This window comes from Enhydra lutris, unplaced genomic scaffold (assembly GCF_002288905.1).
Source record: "Enhydra lutris kenyoni isolate GAN:26980312 unplaced genomic scaffold, ASM228890v2 scaffoldscaffold3, whole genome shotgun sequence".
Taxonomy (NCBI): domain Eukaryota; kingdom Metazoa; phylum Chordata; class Mammalia; order Carnivora; family Mustelidae; genus Enhydra; species Enhydra lutris.
In genome coordinates this window covers 76,456,194-76,473,233 of record NW_019154087.1, presented here as the reverse complement: position 1 = coordinate 76,473,233, position 17,040 = coordinate 76,456,194, and the positions used below count along the sequence as shown (strand labels likewise).

At 35.4% G+C, this 17,040-nt stretch overlaps 1 protein-coding gene across 2 annotated transcripts in view; it reads right to left on the bottom strand.

Moving 5' to 3' along the window:
• The window catches only part of LOC111156394 (glycine receptor alpha 3), a 215,918-nt gene that overhangs the window by 134,889 nt on the left and 63,989 nt on the right, over window positions 1–17,040 (bottom strand). For both annotated transcript variants that reach the window (XM_022517247.1, XM_022517256.1), the window contains exon 3: window positions 9,598–9,665. In XM_022517247.1, the coding sequence (XP_022372955.1) occupies window positions 9,598–9,665 (68 nt within the window). The remainder of the gene's footprint in view (window positions 1–9,597; window positions 9,666–17,040) is intronic.

Genomic DNA, 17,040 nt, shown 5'->3' with positions numbered 1-17,040 from the left:
CCAACATGGGATTAAATCCCAGGAACCTGGAATCATGACCTGAGCTAATGGCAGATACTCAATTAACTAAGCCACAAAGGCACCCCAGTTAATACCATTCTTTTTTTTTTTTTAATAAGATTTTATTTATTTATTTTACAGAGAGAGAGAGGACGAGCAGGGGGAGCAGCAGAGGGAGAGAGAGAAGCAGACTCCCCACTAAGCAGTGGGGAGGGGCTGGATCCCAGGAACCTGGGTCATGACCTGAGCTGAAGGCAGATGCCTAACCAAATGAGCCACCCAGTCACCCCAATACCATTCTTAATTGCAAAATATTGCATCCTCTTCACTGACATCAGAAAGAAAAAAAAAAAAAGTGGTCTTTCTCTATACATTTTATTTATCATTGTACAGGACTTGTGAAACAGTGCAATAAGATAGGAGGGAAAAAGGAAGAGAAGGAGAGAGGGAGGAAGAGAGATTTACATCATAAAGACTAGAAAGGGAGATGTATAAATGTCTTGACAGTTTGTTGAACATATTCATAGAAAACACAAAGAAATTGGCAGACTACTACTGGAACACCTAGATTATCAAATTCTCAGGATATATGTCCATATTCCAAGATATAATTGTCTACATATTCATAGAAACAATTGAAAAATAAAATTTAAATTATAACATTTGCACGCACATACATCCACACATTTCTAAGCTCTGTATGCTGGGAGAGCCTAGAAACAATGACACCTGTGTAGCAATGACCATACCTAGTAACCAGATCTGGGTTTCTAATACTGTTCTTCAATAAAAGGTACCAGGGATCCTTGGAGAAATTGCTGATTCTAGGGCTGGAGCAGGGCATATACAAGATGAGTCCGGAACATCTTGTGGTGGCATGATGCAAGAAAGTACACAAAACCAAAATGATGGGGATACATGAAAAGGACACAGAATTCTGTCAACTGAATGAGCACCCAATGTCCAAAACTGGAATGATTTGAACATCGTAGATAATGTAGTATTGAACTATAACCCAAAGTGTAAAATCAATATCCATGAACCCATACTGGTATAAATAAATCACTGGACTCCAGGAAATAAACTGAGGGTTACCGAAGGGAGGGGTGGTGGGGAGATGGGGTACCGGGATGATGGGTATAAAGGAAGGCATGTGTTGTGATGAGCACTGGGTATTATATGCAACTAATGAACTGCTGAACACCTACATCAAAAACTAATGATGTACTATATGTTGGCTAACTGAACATAATAAAAAAAATCATTGGACAAATAAATGCAGAAGGATGGATAAATGTCTTACATAGACAGATGCCTAATAATACGCAGATATGATCCCCCAAGGGGGTGGAAAATAATTCTCCCCTATCCTTAAGTATAGTCTGTGCACTGCTTTCCCAAAGAATACTGTATGGAGAAGGTGAAAAGGGGATTAATATTACAGTAGTGAAGTCGGACAAGTCCTTGCTAATGAGAGTATACATGGTCCTAAGTCATAGTACACACCCTGGATATAAAGTAAGGACAATAGCACTTTACCTCTGTGGTCCTCCTTCCCAAATCTCATGATTCCAGCCTAGTCATAAGAAAAATGTCAACTGAGAGATATTCCACAAAGCACCTGACCCATAATCGAAACTGTTAAGGCCATAAAATACAAGGAAAGTGTAAGGAAACATGACACCAAAATTTAACATAGTATCCCAGATTGGTCCTGGGACAGAAAAAAGACATTAGAAGTAATAAGGAAATACTAAAAAATGTATAGATTTCAGTTAATAATAATGTATCAAATGTTTGTTCATTTGTTGTGACAAATGTATCATACTAATGAAAAATGCTAATAAGAGAGGACAGTGGGAAGGAGGTATGGGGGCCCTTCAAACAATCTTTGTAAGTTTTCTGTAGATCTGAAACTATTCTAGAGTAAAAAATTATTTTTGAAAATTATATAACCACACATCAATACTTAGGAAAAAATAAAGTATCTGACAAACTCTAAAAAAATGTAGCTGAGAATAACTGAAGACAAATAATTTGATACACTGGTTCATGGATTAGAAGATTAATGCCCATTTTGGGGGTTGTTTTGTAGTTAATGATTTCTGTGTTCTCCAGAAAGAGGCCCCTAATTCTGGTAAAGGATATCTATAACAAACTCAAACAAACATCTATGTATTTTGGAAATGTTAGAAATATCCCCTTTAATGCCAGGGAACAATATAAATTTCACTCAATACTGTTTTTGCTAAAACAGCAAGACAAGTAAAAGATGGAAAGCATATACGGACCAAGAGGACCAAATTAACATATTATTGCTAGACAAAACGATTGCATGAGGAAACTGGAAAGTCTTAGGGCTAACATGAAAGCATATTAAAACAATATAAAAAACAATCATATTCCTATATACTAGCAATAATTAGAAAATATAACTAAAATTTTGCTATTTTAAAATACATGTTTTAAAAATAAAGGAGAATTTATTAATATCAAAATATATGCAAGGAATTTATGAGAAATTATATGTTTTGTTGAATAATACTAATATTTAAGTAAAAAGAGAGACACATTATATTCATGGATGGGGTTACGTGTCTGATTCGATTTTGGCTCAGGTAATGATCTCGGGGTCGTGAGATCAAGCTCTGCGAGCTCTCTGATGGGCCCCGTGCTCAGTGGGGGCTCAATATTTTAAGGTGACAGTTCTCTCAAAACAATTTCATATAGTCAATTCAAGTTTATTTTGTGGAACTTGACAAGATAATTCTAAAATGTATATGAAAAAACAAACTTCCAAGAAGAGTCAAGAATACTTTGAAAAAGAATAAAGTGTATGTTTGGAAAGTTGTCCTACTAAATATCAACTCCAGTTTAAAGCTATATTAAAGAAAACTACAATATTGGTGCATTGACCATTGGGACAAAATTAAGAATTCTGAAACAGACTCATTCAATACATATGGATATGTATGAATATACGTGAATATATATGACAGAGGTACAATTGTAAATTAGTAGAAGTCATTATTCAATTGTGAAATAAAAAATAAATATCTACTGCATATCATATATATGTATACAACTGCACAAAATTCCAGGTGGACTGAAACCTAAATAGGAAAAGCAAAATGTTTTTAGGAGAAAATATAGAAAATGTTTTTATGAACTTGGATGAGAGAAGGATTTCTTCAGACAAAGCACAAACCAGTGAGTAAAAACTAGGTTAGATTTTGTAAATTAAAATTAAAATAATTTATACATCAAAAGACATCATGAACACACTGGAAAAAAAGCAAAATTGCTATTTAAAATGCATGTAACAGAGCATTCTTCAGAATAATATATCTGTGTGTGAGTAGTGTAGGTTGGTGTGTACATTATAAAAGCAAACAAGCATAAATGAGAAAAGACGAAAAGGCATTCTGCACAAAGGACATGAAAATGACAAGGAAAAAAATTTTTTCAAGAAAAACATGTAACCACACTATTAATTAAAGAAGTACATAATAATGGCAATTATATCCAGAGGGAGTAAATATTAATTATGGGAGATGTAAAACAATAGAAAATCTAATAAAATTAATAGTAGGTGTTTAAGACAGAATGCCCACTTTGGAGCGCAATTTAGTAATATTTGAGTCAAATAGTTTCACTTCTGAGAATATAACCTTGGACCAAATAATTTCACTCCTCGGTATATACCCTATAGAATATTTGCATATGCATATTAGAAGAAAATGTGCAATAATTTTTCAATCCAGAGTTTTGTAGGAGTAAAAACATTAAAAACATCAAAATGTCCAGCAAATGTAGAATGAATAAGTACAATATAAATACAATATGGAATACTTCCTGAAATGAAAATGAACAGAAGAGTCAAAGGCTTATGTCAAAAAACATAAATTTGAACCAGAAAATCAAATTACAAGTGGACACTACAGTATGGCTGTTTTGTTCATGTTTTCATAATTGTAGAATGGAATTTTATCTCTTGATATCAAGTTCAGGAACAAAGCTGTGTTGGAAAGGTAGGGAGGCAGTGTTTGGGGCAAGAGGACATGGTCAGCTTTAACTTATTTTTAATGTTTAATTTCTTAAGATGATAGACACATGAATGTAACTTATATTCCCTTTTGCACAGGTAATAACTCTATTTGATAAAAGCAATATTATTTGATAAAAATATACTTATAAAAAAAGAATGTGTAGGATTTTCCATTAAGAATCTGAAAATGGACACTATAAATTTTGTATGCCATACTGGCTTAGATTTCTTTGGAGATTATAATGATCTAACCATTCAAAGTAGCATCTACCTATGTATGATTATTATTGCAACTAAAGTATGAATGCATCACTTATGTGAAAAATTGAGAAAATGTATAGTTTGAGATCACAGCAGAACTTCAGATACTCTTATCCAACCCTACCATACATCTGTCTACAGACACCTGAAAAATGATTACATCAAAATATCTAATCTTTTTTGTTTTATTTTGTAAAAATAAGTCTTTCTACCAGCACTAGTGACAAGTAATGGTTCAATGAGTAAATATTGACTTAAGGCACATAGCCGAGCAGTTCTCTAACTCTCTAACATATGTGTAACAAGATGGAGAGCCATCTGTTTTCTGAAGATAGGAGGGTAAGCCTAAATATATATGCAGTTTGAGACACTGCTATCTACACACACCCAAATTACTACATTCATAAATAAGTTTGTTTGTTTGTTTTTTAAAAAAACCCAACTTACAAATGCTTTCATCCTGGCATTTAAGCCTTCTCCAGAACTCCTAACAGGTTTACAGGAGTCACATTAATGGGGAGAGCTTAAGCTCCCCTCGTAGAAGCAATAAAAACAATCATGAATGAGCTCCTTTGTTACCACAAGTTTAGATGGCAGGACAGATGCATGTCCCTTATCAAGGCCATGTTACAAAAGGGGAACAGGAATGACTCTGATGGTGGTAAACCAGTTTCATCTTGAATTTATTTATTTATTTATTTATTTTTATTTATTTATTTTTTTCAAGAACTTTGGTTTCTAATAGTTGTGAAATCAAGAATGTGAACTTGAGGGCACCTGGGTGGCTCAGTGGGCTAAGCCTCTGCTTTCAGCTCAGGTCATGATCTCAGGGTCCTGGGATCGAGTCCCACATGGGGCTCTCCACTCAGCAGGGAGTCTGCTTCTCCCTCTCTCTCTGCCTGCCTCTCTGCCTACTTGTGATCTCTGTCAAATAAATAAATAAAAGCTTTAAAAAAAAAAGAAGAAGAAGAAGAATGTGAACGTGGAATAATGGAGGCTGAACATGTCCTTAGAGAAACTCATATATGACAAATGACACAGATATAAAAGAAATAAGGAAGTTTAAAATTTACAGATTATCTAAAGGAAAAATTTGATAATTATATGTCAAGAATAATAAGACTGTGCTCAAGTGAGAAGGGTTGGAACTACAATAAGTTAATTGGACAAATAAATATTGGGAAATGGTGAGTTTCACAGTCAAAAATAAATTTGAATTTATGCTCTTGTAAAGGTATATGTAATTTTTTTTAAGATTTATTATTTATTTGAGGGGAAGTGGAGAGGGGCAGAGGGAGAGACAGAATCCCAAGCAGACTTCCTGCTGAACAGGGAGCCAGGTGATGCCTAGAGCTTGATCCCAGAGCCCTGAGATCATGACCTGAGCCGAAATCAAGAGTCAGACTTAAATAACTGAGCCACCCAGACACCCCAAGTGCAGAAAAATATTTAAAAAAATAAGTTTGGTACAAGAAGAAAATGCAAAATACTTTAAAATTTTGAATTAATTTTCAAAACAAATGGGTAAGCATGTAGAATATCTACTAGAGAAATTTTCTCAAGAATCAAATAATTAGGGGCGCCTGGGTGGCTCAGTTGGTTAAGCAGCTGCCTTCGGCTCAAGTCATAATCCCAGCGTCCTGGGATCGAGTCCCACATCGGGCTCCTTGTTCGGCAGGAAGCCTGCTTCTCCCTCTGCCTCTGCCTGCCGTTCTGTCTGCCTGTGCTCGCTCTCTCTCCCTCTCTCTCTCTGACAAATAAATAAATAAAGTCTTAAAAAAAAAAGAATCAAATAATTACCTCAAATGGATATCTCAAATGGATATCTTAAAATGAATTTTAAGATGGGGAGAGAGAAAATTGTGAGAAAGTAGACCAGCAGAAGGAGCTTAATATTTTTGGTCAGTAAACAAACATTGAAGACAATTAAGGTCTTTGTTAAATGGAGATCTATAGATTGGGAGATTTATTCTAGATATGAGATCTCAGGTGCAAAGATAGCCATAAACATATGTAATTTGAAATTCCATCCTCACAATTTTAATATATTGTCTTAGTTGAATTACACTATTTGTATTATAAAAACAAAAGTAGGGGAACCTGGGTGGTTCAGTGGGTTAAACCTCTGCCTTAGGCTCAGATCATGATCTCAGGATCCTGGAATCAAGCCCTGCATTGGGCTCTCTGCTCAGCGGGGAGCCTGCTTCCTCCTCTCTCTCTCTGCCTGCCTCTCTGCCTACTTGTGTGATCTCTCTCTCAAATAAATAAATAAATAATCTTTTTTTAAAAAGTAAACTATATAAGAAATGTAAATATTTTTAAGAATCTATAGATACTTCTATAAAAACAAATTAAAATAATATTACAGCAAATAAACTAATGGACAAAGTTTAGCTACAGAGCTACAAAGTTTTCTACAGATGGTAGAAACTGTGAATAAAATTTATCAAGTTAATCAAGTGGTAGGAAAGTATTCTATGAATCTTAAGATAGAAATATAATAATACGTTTTAATTTTCTCCATTTCTATGTGTGTGGACACCATGTTGCAGCTTTTCTATCTGATACCATTAAAAATTCTACAGATATTGAATCTGATTATATTAATAGAAGTAACATCACCTGTTTAAAAGTTTAGAAGACTAAAAAGAAAGATACCAAGATGAGCATAGTAAATTTTACAATACTTAACCTCCGAGATGTTTGATTAATGTTCATTGATGTTGCTTGTGATTCTGAAGAGGAAAGTGATACATGCTAAAAATGACTTCAAAAAAACACATTATGATAGAATATGTAGGAATGAAAAGGATTTCTATGTTAGAGAAAGGAAATAAAACTGAGTAAGAGTCACTGACAAACTGTATTTGCAATATTCTGCAAGCTTTCTGTGTAATATTATTTTATAAAGGGAGTCTAAAATTATTACAGGTAAGAAATTTAGCTGGTGCAGTCATCCTCTAGATCATGTGCTACAGCCATTTAGTAATAGACTGTTGAACTGCATTATAAAAAGCAAAGACCCTCAAATAACCTGACAATCTTTCTGGTTTTAATGAGAAAGAAATCTGGCCATGTTTTTTCTTTTTTTCCCAAGTCTTTTCCTCCATCCCGCAAAGACAAGTAAGGCTGTAAATTTTTTCAAACTATTGCTGCTGGCAGTATTTTGTGGAAACAGTTTTGCAAAAGAGAAAGTATAAACATATTTTTAGGGTTTTGAGATTATACAGTTTGTATAGCAGCTATTAAAGTGAACAAGTTGCCAGGGCTCAAAATACAATTTGGAAAGCCTAAGTAGAAAAAAAGCAGAGATTCCTTCATCTTTAAATATGATTTGGACTAAGAATGTACAGTAGAGGAGCAGAATTTTCCACCCCAAAATGTGTCTCTTTGGTATATGAATTATTTTAGGTTGTTTTTTTTTTTAAGAAAAAGAAAACTCAAGAAGTTTTTCTTTTTGCTAACTGGCTAAAAGAATTTAGATAGAGGACCTGTTGCAAGAAGGAAGCTAGCACCATAGATAACCATAGGTATAATATGAACTAGGCCTGGTGAATAGGTAGGAACCTGGCAAGGCCTATTTAATCAAAGTCCTCTCAATGGTCAATTGTTTCTGAATGGTCCAGCAAACAATTGTTCACCAAATATTTATTCTTTTTCACCTTCCTGTGAATTGTTTTCCTTCCATTTGCAGTCCCAGACTATCTCTTTCTCCCTAGTTCAGAATGGCATATATACCACATTTTCTTGTCTTTGGAATCTCTTGTGTTTATGTATGCTATTAAATTGGATTCTCCTCTGTTAGCTGTCTCATGTCAATTTAATTCTTAAAGCAGCCAAAAGAATCTTGAAGCATAGATGAAAATTTTTCTCCCCAATAATACAAATGCAGGATATAAATCAGAACCAAATACTCAGTGAGAATCCAGAATATGTCAAAGCCTTAAACAAGATTACAGTCATTTTAGAGTCAGAATTTCATGGGAACAACACTGTGGTTAAGCAAGCAAATGGTATGCATTTTCTCTGTTTACACAAACAAACACACATTCATGTTAATGTATACACTGTAGTTAAGATAATTCTATATAATGCCCAAATATGTAAATTCAGTTCTTCTTCACTGATACTTTTATTGCAGTTATATTATATTGTTTGATAAAACCACAGAGATGCCACTAAATGAATAAATATTGCACACATGAGGAAAAGAGAAATTTTTTAAAAAGATTCCTCAAAAAATTCTCTTCCTGTTAAGATAGATTCTTTACACAGACACGTGCATGCACATGTATACATACACACACCCTTATGTCCACCCATAATAATTTACATATTAGATTATTTTTCCTTAGAAAATTTGCTATCAGGTCATTCTGAGATATGCCCAATGAGCATAAATCGATGCTTAATAATGGCTTTGGAAGCTAATAAATCTTTAAGTATTTCACATCCTATTTTAGCTAAAATCAACTTTGAAAATTAATGCAAATTATACTTGCTAAATTTAGGAGTGGAGTATAATTCTAGGTAACTTAAAAACCACCATACATAGTTTCAATTAAAAAAAAAACTTGTCTGCTAGACAATTTTACAGATATTGAGAGATTCATGAGTCTATCTCTGCCTTTTATTTCAGTTGAAATGCACAAGAAAAGCTGCAGTGCAAAGCATGATCTTTAGAGAATGTTATAAAATCCAAATCAGAATAAATTTGGTCTGTAATGATGATTTTTTTGGCTTTAATAACTTCATTATATAAAATGTTCTTGATTACATACTAATGAAGTCTCTGTTAATGAGTTTCAATAAAGTAAAGCATGTACCACTATTCACAAAATATTTATGTTATTTCAGCAAATACTGTATTTATTTGGAAAAGTAATCAAATAAAATACTTAACATAATACTGTAAACACATTATAAACATACAGAATAATTGAACATGAAACTATTTGCTCCTATGTTTCTGTTTGGTTATTAAAGAGCATTGAAAAGAAATAATTTAAATGGTAAAACTTTAGTTTTAATTTGAGACTTAATATTTAATTACCAAAATGGGAAAATCAATCTTGTTTTCACTTACATTTATTCTCTAATATACAGTCTCCAAATGAAACGTTATTACCTGCAGTTGATTGCAACTTAATTATACCAGTAATTTTATTTTTAAGAATCTCATTATATTAACTTTGGCTTTAAATTACATAACACTAACAGAAAATTTGTCGTTTACGTAATCACAAATTACTCCAGTGTGAAACTTGTCACAAAGTAAACATGCCTACCATGGTTGTCTCAGCGATAGAGCCAAAGCTGTTTATGAATATGTTGCATGTGACATTAACAGGAGGGCCTGAAAGAGAGATTAAAAAATAAGGACTATTTAAAATATTTTCAAATAATTCCATGTGTTTTATTAGTTTTTAAAAAAAGGAACATATATATTTTTATATTTGTATACACACAGATGCTTAAAATTGAACGCAATCATTCTGCGAAATAGTCCGAGTTGAAAATCCAAATTCATAGTCTTCTTTGAACACTGATGTTGGTCATTATGTAAGTCATTAATCTCATTAAGTCTCAGACTCCTTGATCTAGATTATCTCTAATGATTTTGTAAATATCTGATTTGGTAAGTCCAACATCTGAAACCTTCAGGCTGTTTCTGTTCAATTTTTCCTCCATGTATGGGCCGTATTTTCCTGCATGTCACATATTTTTTGTTGTTGTGAAAAACATTAGATACATTAGATGATACAATGTGGCAACTCTGGAAACCAGACCTCCCACCTGTATCTCACAGTTGGTTGTTGCTGGTGTTTCTTACTGTTGTTGTTTATTGTTTAGTGACTTACCTGAACTAATAAATTTCTTCATAGTGTGCAGCCACGGAGGTCTCCATTCAGTGACCTTAGTGGTCAACTAGTGAACTAGTTATTGGTCAGATTTCCTTAATGCTTTGAACCAATAAGTCTTTCCCCCTTTGCCAGGGACTTCATGTTTTGGGGGCATGCCTTTAACGTTCATGCCTTTACCTTTGCTTCCTTGCTTGCACAGGGTTCGCAGTCAGCCATTGGTGAGAAGCTGGGGTCCTCCCAGGTCTTTCCTGGGCATGCACACAGCCTTACACTTGTGTGTATTCTCTAGATCTACAAGAGGATATCAGAACATTTGAAAGCTGCCTACGAGCTTCTCATTCCTCAGATCTTCTTTTAAAATTTTTGCTCAAGATCTTGTTTGCCCGACTGGTATCATAGCCTTAAGCAACAGGAGTGTTCAACAGTTTCTTGTGATCATTTTCAACAAATGCCCTCAGGTAGGATTTCCCCCACTAAGGGAGTTTCTAATCAAAGTCTGATGATGACAGACCCTCTGAGTGGGGTTCCCCTAGGGAGTAGCCCAGGTAAAAGTAACAACTTTGGAGACGGACTTTCTGAGAAGCCAGCCTTTGATACCTGCGAGGCTGCTGGATTGTAGGGCTTCTGTGGTTGAAAGGGTGTTGGTTTTTAAGGCTACCAAAAGCTCAAGAATGGAGCCATATTTAAATGTTCTCTGTTTTTAGAGAAACCTATCAGTTTCACTTAAATACACATTTCTCAGTGTGTTGCAAGCTTTTCAGAGCCTCTGAAGGTTCATTTTGACCATTTTCCCAGTATATTTTCTGCTTTTTTTTGGAGCAGTGAATTTGTAGAGAATATCGCTCCCGCATTCCAGAAGTCCCCTGTAAATGCCTAATTTAGCATTCACCATAATACCAATAATTTTTGTTTATATAAGATCTATTTTTTTCATTCCTTTACTAAGTATTTAAAACTGTGTGTACAGCAATTTGAAGAAGACATATCAAGATTATCACCTAGCAGGGCAGAAGAAATAAGATCTTATAAATTGATGGGTACTTCTTGTTACCAGATATGGTACAGATTCATAGATACCATTTAATCCATATATCATTGAAAGTGGGTAATAGTTCATCATTTGCAAAACAGGGAATTAAAGCTCATAGAGGATTACATAAGGTGCTAATATATAGTCCATTTAGAATTTGAACCACTGGTCTGATTCTAGGAATCATTTTTATGCCATCCTATCAAGTTGTCTCATGATCTTCACAAGACATTACATCCAAAGCATTCCATTATCTGGCTACAGATTTTCTTACTAGGCTGACAGGTATGTAAATCAACACCACTAAAATATTAACATGGTAGGGATTAAAAGAACTCTGAGTTAAACTCTACCTAGTAGATAATGCCACACACAAAAACTAATATATGAGCCTTACCTAAGAGCAGCACCTTGCCCTAAATATCTATAGGAATGAAAAAAAAAAATGGATCTCACGAGAAATAATCACTTCAACTGATATAACGGATTCTTTGGGGATTTACCATCCAGGCTCATCACATATTTCATTAGCTTTATCTTGGAGCATAGCAGTGATCTTATGATCTCTCATAATCATTATATTGAGGATTGCCACCACCTCTCGTCTGTGGGATCTCCTTTCATGGCCCCCCTACTTTTTTCTTTCTTAGTTTCTTTCTTTTTATTTTTTTAATTTATTGTATATTTGCCCTGTTTCCTTGATATTTGCTTTTATATTTCTAACCCAATTGCCCTTTTAAAAATTTAATTTAATTTAATTTGTGTGTGTGTGTGTTCCAAAATTCATTGTTTATGCATCACACCCAGTGCTCCATGCAATACATGCCCTCCTTAATACCCACCACAAACTGAGGGTTTTGGAGGGGAGGGAGATGGGGGGTTGGGTTGCTCATCCAACTCCCCATCCCCCTCCCCTCCAAAACCCTCAGTCTGTTTCTCAGAATCCACAGTCTCTCATGGTTTGTCTCCCCCTCTGATTTCCCCCAACTTATTTCTACTCTTCTTCACCCAATGTCCTCTGTGTTATTCCTTATACTCCACAAGTAAGTGAAACTGTATGATAACTGACTCTCTCTGCTTGACTTATTTCACTCTTAGCTTATTTCTTTATTTTACTGGAACATATCCTTTAGTAATTTCTTGAGAAATGGTGCATAAAGATATGAAGCTTTTGACAATTTGCTTGTTCACATTTTTTTAAAACATACTTTCACTTAATTAACATCTACATTTGGTACAAAATTTTAGCTGGAATTTTTTTTTCTGAATTTTAAAGACATTTCTTTATTATTTTTTATTTTCTTGTATTGCTGTTAAAAAGTACAAAAGCATTCTGATTCTTGGTCCTCTGTAAAGATAAAAAAGATATTCTTTTGTACCAATATTAAAAAATAAATAAACACAATACCTCATTAGTTAGGATACTTTAAAATCATTTGTGGTTTCAATATACATTTTCTTGATTACTTGTGCACAATTTTCCTCTTTGTTTTTCTACTCATTTTCTCATAGACATTTATCTTGCTTGAATAAGATAGAAAAAAGAAACCAAAACTATTCAATAATGAAGTCCATGATCCATAAGCCAATGAATGAATCCTATGCACATTGAAATCATCTTTAAAAAAGAAATTCATACCTGATTTTAACCTAGATAATAGGGCATGCAACAAAGCACCAATATTTATAATTTATAAAAATTTATAAAAGCACCAATATTTATAAAACTCCTCAGATAATTCAGATGTGCAGCAATGCTGGAAGACACTGGCCTAAGGAATCCCAGACTGGGAAAGATCTCTGCCCATTATATCATAGAGATAAAAATGAACTGAGATTTTCTTAGAGGTGAAGAAATAGAGAGGAGTCAGAACTTAGAGCTAGGCTTTGAAAATTAAAGGCATTTAATTTAGATTAGAGAGTGTAAGTTTGAGTGTAAGTTTGATTAACAGTGCTAATAAAACAAGGAGAGCCAGTTTCTAGGGAGAAGATGGCGGAGAAGTAGCAGGCTGAGACTACATCAGGTAGCAGGAGATCAGCTAGATAGCTTATCAAACCATTGCAAACACCTACCAAATCAACGGGAGATCAAAGAGAAGAAGAACAGCAATTCTTGAAACAGAAAATCGGCCACTTTCTGAAAGGTAGGACCAGTGGAGAAGTGAATCCAAAGCGATGGGAAGATAGACTGCGGGGGGAGGGGCTGGCTCCCGTGAAACAGTGGAGCAATGGAGCACAAAATCAGGACTTTTAAAAGTCTGCTCCACTGAGAGACATTGCTCCAGAGGCTAAACCGGGGTGAAGCCCATGCAGGGCCAGCATGGCACTAGGTCCCACAGGGTCACAGAAGGATCGGGGGTGTCTGAGTGTTGCAAAGCTTGCAGGTATTAGACCAGGGATGCCAGCTACAGAGACAGAGCTGAGGAGTGAGCCCTCAGCTTGGGGTTACCTTGAACCAGTCGCAGGCTGGGGGAACTCAGAGCACGGCCAGAGGCCAGGGAGACAGGAGTGATTGGGCTCTTTTCTCTGAGGGTGCACTGAGGACTGGGGCCCCGAGCTCTCGGCTCCTCCAGGCTGGGAATGGGAGGCCGCCATTTTCATTCCTATCCTCCGGAACTCTACGGAAAGAATTCAGGGGAAAAAAACTCCCAAAAGTGAACCTGAGCAGATTACTCAGCCCAGCCCCTGGTAAGCGCAGTGCAATTCCTCCTGGGGCAAAGACACTTGAGAATCACTACAATAGGCCCCTCCCCCAGAAGATCAATAAGAAATCCAGCCAAGACAAAGTTCACCTACCAAGGAGAGCAGCAGAATTTCAGTGGAGGAGAAAGCAAAGCATGAAACTCATGGCTTTCTCCCAATGATTCTTTAGTCTTGCGGTTAATTTAATATTTTTTTAATTTTTTTTTCTTCTGCTAAAATTTTTTTAACTTTTACCCTTTTCTTTTTTAACATTTTTAAACTACTTTACCTAATATATATATATTTTTTAATTGTTTTATTTTTTTAATTTTTTTTTTCTGAACTTCTTTTTATCCGCTTTCTCCCTCCCACAATTTGGGGTCTCTTCTGATTTGGTTAAAGCGCATTTTCCTGGGGTCTTTGCCACCCTTTCAGTATTTTATTTGCTCCTTCATATACTCTTATCTGCACAAAATGACAAGGCAGGAAAACTCACCACAAAAAAAAGAACAAGAGGCAGTACCAAAGACTAGGGACCTAATCAATACAGACTTTGGTAATATGTCAGATATAGAGTTCAGAATGATGATTCTCAAGATTCTAGCCGGGATCAAAAAAGGCATGGAAGATATTAGAGAAACGCTCTCTGGAGAGATAAAAGCCCTTTCTGGAGAAATAAAAGAACTAAAATCTAACCAAGTTGAAATAAAAAAAGCTATTAATGAGGTGCAATAAAAAAGGGAGGCTCTTACTGCTAGAATAAATTGGGCAGAAGAAAGAATTAGCAATATTGAAGACCAAATGACAGAGAATAAAGAAGCTGAGCAAAAGAGGGCCAAACAGCTACTGGACCACGAGGGGAAAATTCGAGAGATAAGTGAGACCATAAGACGAAACAACATTAGAATAATTGGGATTCCAGAAGAAGAAGAAAGAGAGAGGAGAGCAGAAGGTATTTTGGAGAGAATTATTGTAGAGAATATCCCTAATATGGCAAAGGGAACAAGCATCAAAACCCAGGAGGTGCAGAGAACCCCCCTCAATATCAACAAGAATAGGTCCACACCCTGTCACCTAATAGTAAAATTTACAAGTCTTAGCGACAAAGAGAAAATCCTGAAAGCAGCCCAGGAAAAGAAGTCTGTAACATACAATGGTAAAAAATATTAGATTGGCAGCAGACTTATCCACAGAGACCTGGCAGGCCAGAAAGAGCTGGCATGATCTATTCAGAGCACTAAACGAGAAAAACATGCAGCCAAGAATACTATATCCAGCTAGGCTATCATTGAAAATAGAAGGAGAGATTAAAAGCTTCCAGGACAAACAAAAACTGAAAGAATTTGCAAACACCAAACCAGCTCTACAGGAAATATTGAAAGGGGTCCTCTAAGCAAAGAGAGAGCCTAAAAGTAGTAGATCAGAAAGGAACAGAGACAATATACAGTAACAGTCACCTTACAGGCAATACAATGGCACTAAACTCATATCTCTCAATAGTTACCCTGAATGTTAATGGGCTAAATGCCCCAATCAAAAGCCACAGGGTATCAGAATAGATAAAAAAACACAACCCATCAATATGTTGCCTGCAAGAAACTCATTTTAAACCCGAAGACACCTCCAGATTTAAAGTGAGGGGGTGGAAAACAATTTACCATGCTAATGGACATCAGAAGAAAGCTGGGGTGGCAACCCTTATATCAGATCAATTAGATTTTAAGCCAAAGACTATCATAAAAGATGAGGAAGGACACTATATCATACTCAAAGGATCTGTCCAACAAGAAGATCTAACAATTTTAAATATCTATGCCCCTAACGTGGGAGCAGCCAACTATATAAACCAATTAATAACAAATTCAAAGAAACACATCAACAATAATACAATAGTAGGGGACATTAACACTCCCCTCACTGAAATGGACAGATCATCCAAGCAAAAGATCAACAAGGAAATCAAGGCCTTAAATGACACACTGGACCAAATGGACATCACAGATATATTCAGAACATTTCATCCCAAAGCAACAGAATACACATTCTTCTCTAGTGCACATGGAACATTCTCCAGAATAGATCACATCCTGGGTCCTAAATCATGTCTCAACCGGTATCAAAAGATTGGGATCATTCCCTGCATATTTTCAGACCACAATGCTCTGAAGCTGGAACTCAGTCACAGGAGGAAGTTTGGAAAGAACCCAAATACATGGAGACTAAACAGCATCCTTCTAAAGAATGAATGGGTCAACCAGGAAATTAAAGAAGAATTGAAAAAATTCATGGAAACAAATGATAATGAAAACACAACGGTTCAGAATCTGTGGGACACAGCAAAGGCAGTCCTGAGAGGAAAATATATAGCGGTACAAGCCTTTCTCAAGAAATAAGAAAGGTCTCAAATACACAACCTAACCCTACACCTAAAGGAGCTGGAGAAAGAACAAGAAAGAAAGCCTAAACCCAGCAGGAGAAGGGAAATAATAAAGATCAGAGCAGAAATCAATGAAATAGAAACAAACAAACAAACAAAAAATAATAGAACAAATCAATGAAACTAGGAGCTGGTTCTTTGAAAGAATTAATAAGATTGCTAAACCCCTGGCCAGACTTATCAAAAAGAAAAGAGAAAGGACCCAAATAAATAAAATCATGAATGAAAGAGGAGAGATCACAACTAACACCAAAGAAATACAAACAATTATAAGAACATACTATGAGCAACTCTATGCCAACAAATTTGACAATCTGGAAGAAATGGATGCATTCCTAGAGACATATAAACTACCACAACTGAACCTGGAAGAATTAGAAAACCTGAACAGAACCATAACCAGTAAGGAGATTGAAACAGTCATCAAAAATCTCCAAACAAACAAAAGCCCAGGGCCAGACGGCTTCCCAGGAGAATTCTACCAAACACTTGAAGAACTAATTCCTATTCTCCTGAAACTGTTTCAAAAAATAGAAATGGAAGGAAAATTTCCAAACTCATTTTATGAGGCCAACATCACCTTGATCCCAAAACCCGACAAGGATCCCATCAAAAAAGAGAATTACAGACCAATATCCTTAATGAACACAGATGCGAAAATTCTCACCAAAATGCTAGCCAATAGGATTCAACAGTACATTAAAAGGATTATTCACCA